General features: G+C 54.2%; 1 protein-coding gene across 7 annotated transcripts in view; it reads left to right on the top strand.

The window, feature by feature from the left end:
• The window catches only part of PTPN5 (protein tyrosine phosphatase, non-receptor type 5), a 54764-nt gene that overhangs the window by 42272 nt on the left and 10415 nt on the right, over window positions 1-2077 (top strand). For all 7 annotated transcript variants that reach the window (XM_015586449.2, XM_015586447.2, XM_015586451.2 and 4 more), the window contains one exon: window positions 840-1029. In XM_015586449.2, the coding sequence (XP_015441935.1) occupies window positions 840-1029 (190 nt within the window). The remainder of the gene's footprint in view (window positions 1-839; window positions 1030-2077) is intronic.

The following is a 2077-nucleotide window of genomic DNA, read 5'->3' as shown; positions in this document are numbered from 1 at the left end:
CGCCTGACCGCAGAACTCTCTTGATAGAGTTTCTCGTAGTGTTCGACAGAGCACGCTTGGGGAGGTATTGACACCCTGTGTTCAGAGCCCAGCTGGGTAAGCCAGATCACACCAGGTTTGAGTTGCCTGCATGATGTCATAAAAAGAGCACTGGATGAGGAGTCAGAAAACCTAGCTTTTTGTTTCAGCTCTGCCACCCCTTTACTGCGTGAGCTTGGGCAATTCTTGTCCCCTCACTGAGACTCGGTTTGGCTTTCTGTATAATGAGGGCCCTTGTTCTGTGCCTTTAGACACTGAACACAGTAGTTTGTCCAGGGTAGACATCCTTGTCGCTGCTGTGCTGCCCTCGGAACTCCCTTTTTCCATGACAGCCAAGGGTCCCGGCCTCTCCTGGATGAGAAATCCTTGGCATTGGCAACCTGGGCCCAGACTGCCGGGCCCAGGACCATGGTACAGAGGGTCGAGCCCTGCTTCTCCGCTCTAGGCAGGTGCCCTCTCTCTGAGAGCTTCCCAGGGGCCACAGGGCTGGACACTACCTCCAGTAAGTGACAGAGGAGAGTCCAGGGGAGGGCTATGTTGAGGTTGCCTCAGATGGAACCTTTGGAACTGGGGTCCCCAACTCCCCACTCAGTTAGCTACTCCACTGCAGGAGGCAGGATGTGGGGAGTCAGGCCTAAGCCTTGGGGCTGAGACTCGTGCTTCTTATATCAAGGATGCTGTCTGGAGCCAACCCTCTTCCCACCCCTGATCTCTCCCTCCCTCATCTTCCGGCTCCAAGGTCCCCAACCGATGCCCCTCCCTGTCCCTGAGACTCACTCCTCTTTTCCCGGTCCTTCCAGGAGGGGCTCCAACGTCTCCCTGACCCTGGACATGTGCACGCCGGGCTGCAGCGAGGAGGGCTTCGGCTATCTCATGTCTCCACGCGAGGAGTCGGCCCGCGAGTATCTGCTCAGCGCCTCTCGTGTCCTCCAGGCCGAGGAGCTTCACGAAAAGGCCCTGGACCCCTTCCTGCTGCAGGCAGAATTCTTTGTGAGTCCCCTGAGCCGGCTGCCCCACGGTAGTCAGACCTCTCCGCTCATGTCTATCACCCGCCTGGCAAGGCAGTAAGCAGGTGCCTAGAACTCAGCGCCTGATAGACTAACATCATTTCGTTACCAGCTCTCCTCCTATCTTGGGCAAGCTGTTTGCTCTCTGGGCCTCAGTTTTCTCATCTGGAAAATGGGGATAAAAATAATAGGGATGTTGCAAAAATCAAAGAGCTCACGAACATGTGCAAAGCGCCCATCCGGGTGATTGGTGTACAGTGGCGTTCCCAAGTCTTTAATGCCCAGAACTGCGCTTTGAAAGCCATAGAAAGCCGCCTCGTTGACTCGCATTTTCCCACCCTCCTGTCTGACATCACCAAACACCGTTCCCCACCTCTGTGGCTCTAGCTTAAGGTGCTCCTAATTACTTCCTCTCCAGACCTCTGCAACAGCCTCCAGCTGTCTCCTGTTGGACTTTAAGGGGCCCAATAAATGACATCCCTGTTTTACCTGCCTGAGCACTCAGCCAGTTAAGACCTAAGACCTAGGAGATCACAATATCACCTTTATTTTTGTTGGTAAAGGCTAGGTTTAAAATGAGGCTTACTTATGTAGCAATAGTGAGCTTCCTAATACTGACCTCCAGAATTATCAGACTTTCCACCCACTCCAGGCAGTGTTGGCACATCCTAGTCTTGCCCCATGAGACGTTCCTGTAATTCTTTCCTGGAAAGAGGGCCCCAAGCGGAGGAGGGAAGAAGGAAGGGGCTGGGGCCCAAAAGCCCGTTCCTCAATCAGATGCATCTATCGGGTTACTCTGTGGGCAGGATGGGTGAGAGGTCATGAGTATTTGGGGAAAGTTCCTCCTGGAAGAAGCCAGAGCCGAATGGCTCTCCCCTCTGAGAAGAGCTCCATCACCCAGTGATCCACTGCTCCAGATTCTGCAGAACTTGGCATGGCCTCTACTACCCAAATTGGGGCTAGCCTCAGCCCCTTTTTTCAGCCTTATACCTCCCAACCCCTTCAGGGACTGTCTTCTTCAAACTGGGCCG

This window comes from Pteropus alecto, unplaced genomic scaffold, assembly GCF_000325575.1.
Source record: "Pteropus alecto unplaced genomic scaffold, ASM32557v1 scaffold71, whole genome shotgun sequence".
NCBI classification, from domain to species: Eukaryota; Metazoa; Chordata; class Mammalia; order Chiroptera; family Pteropodidae; genus Pteropus; species Pteropus alecto.
Note: the sequence above shows the minus strand (reverse complement) of the source record. Positions and strands in the feature narration are given on the sequence as shown.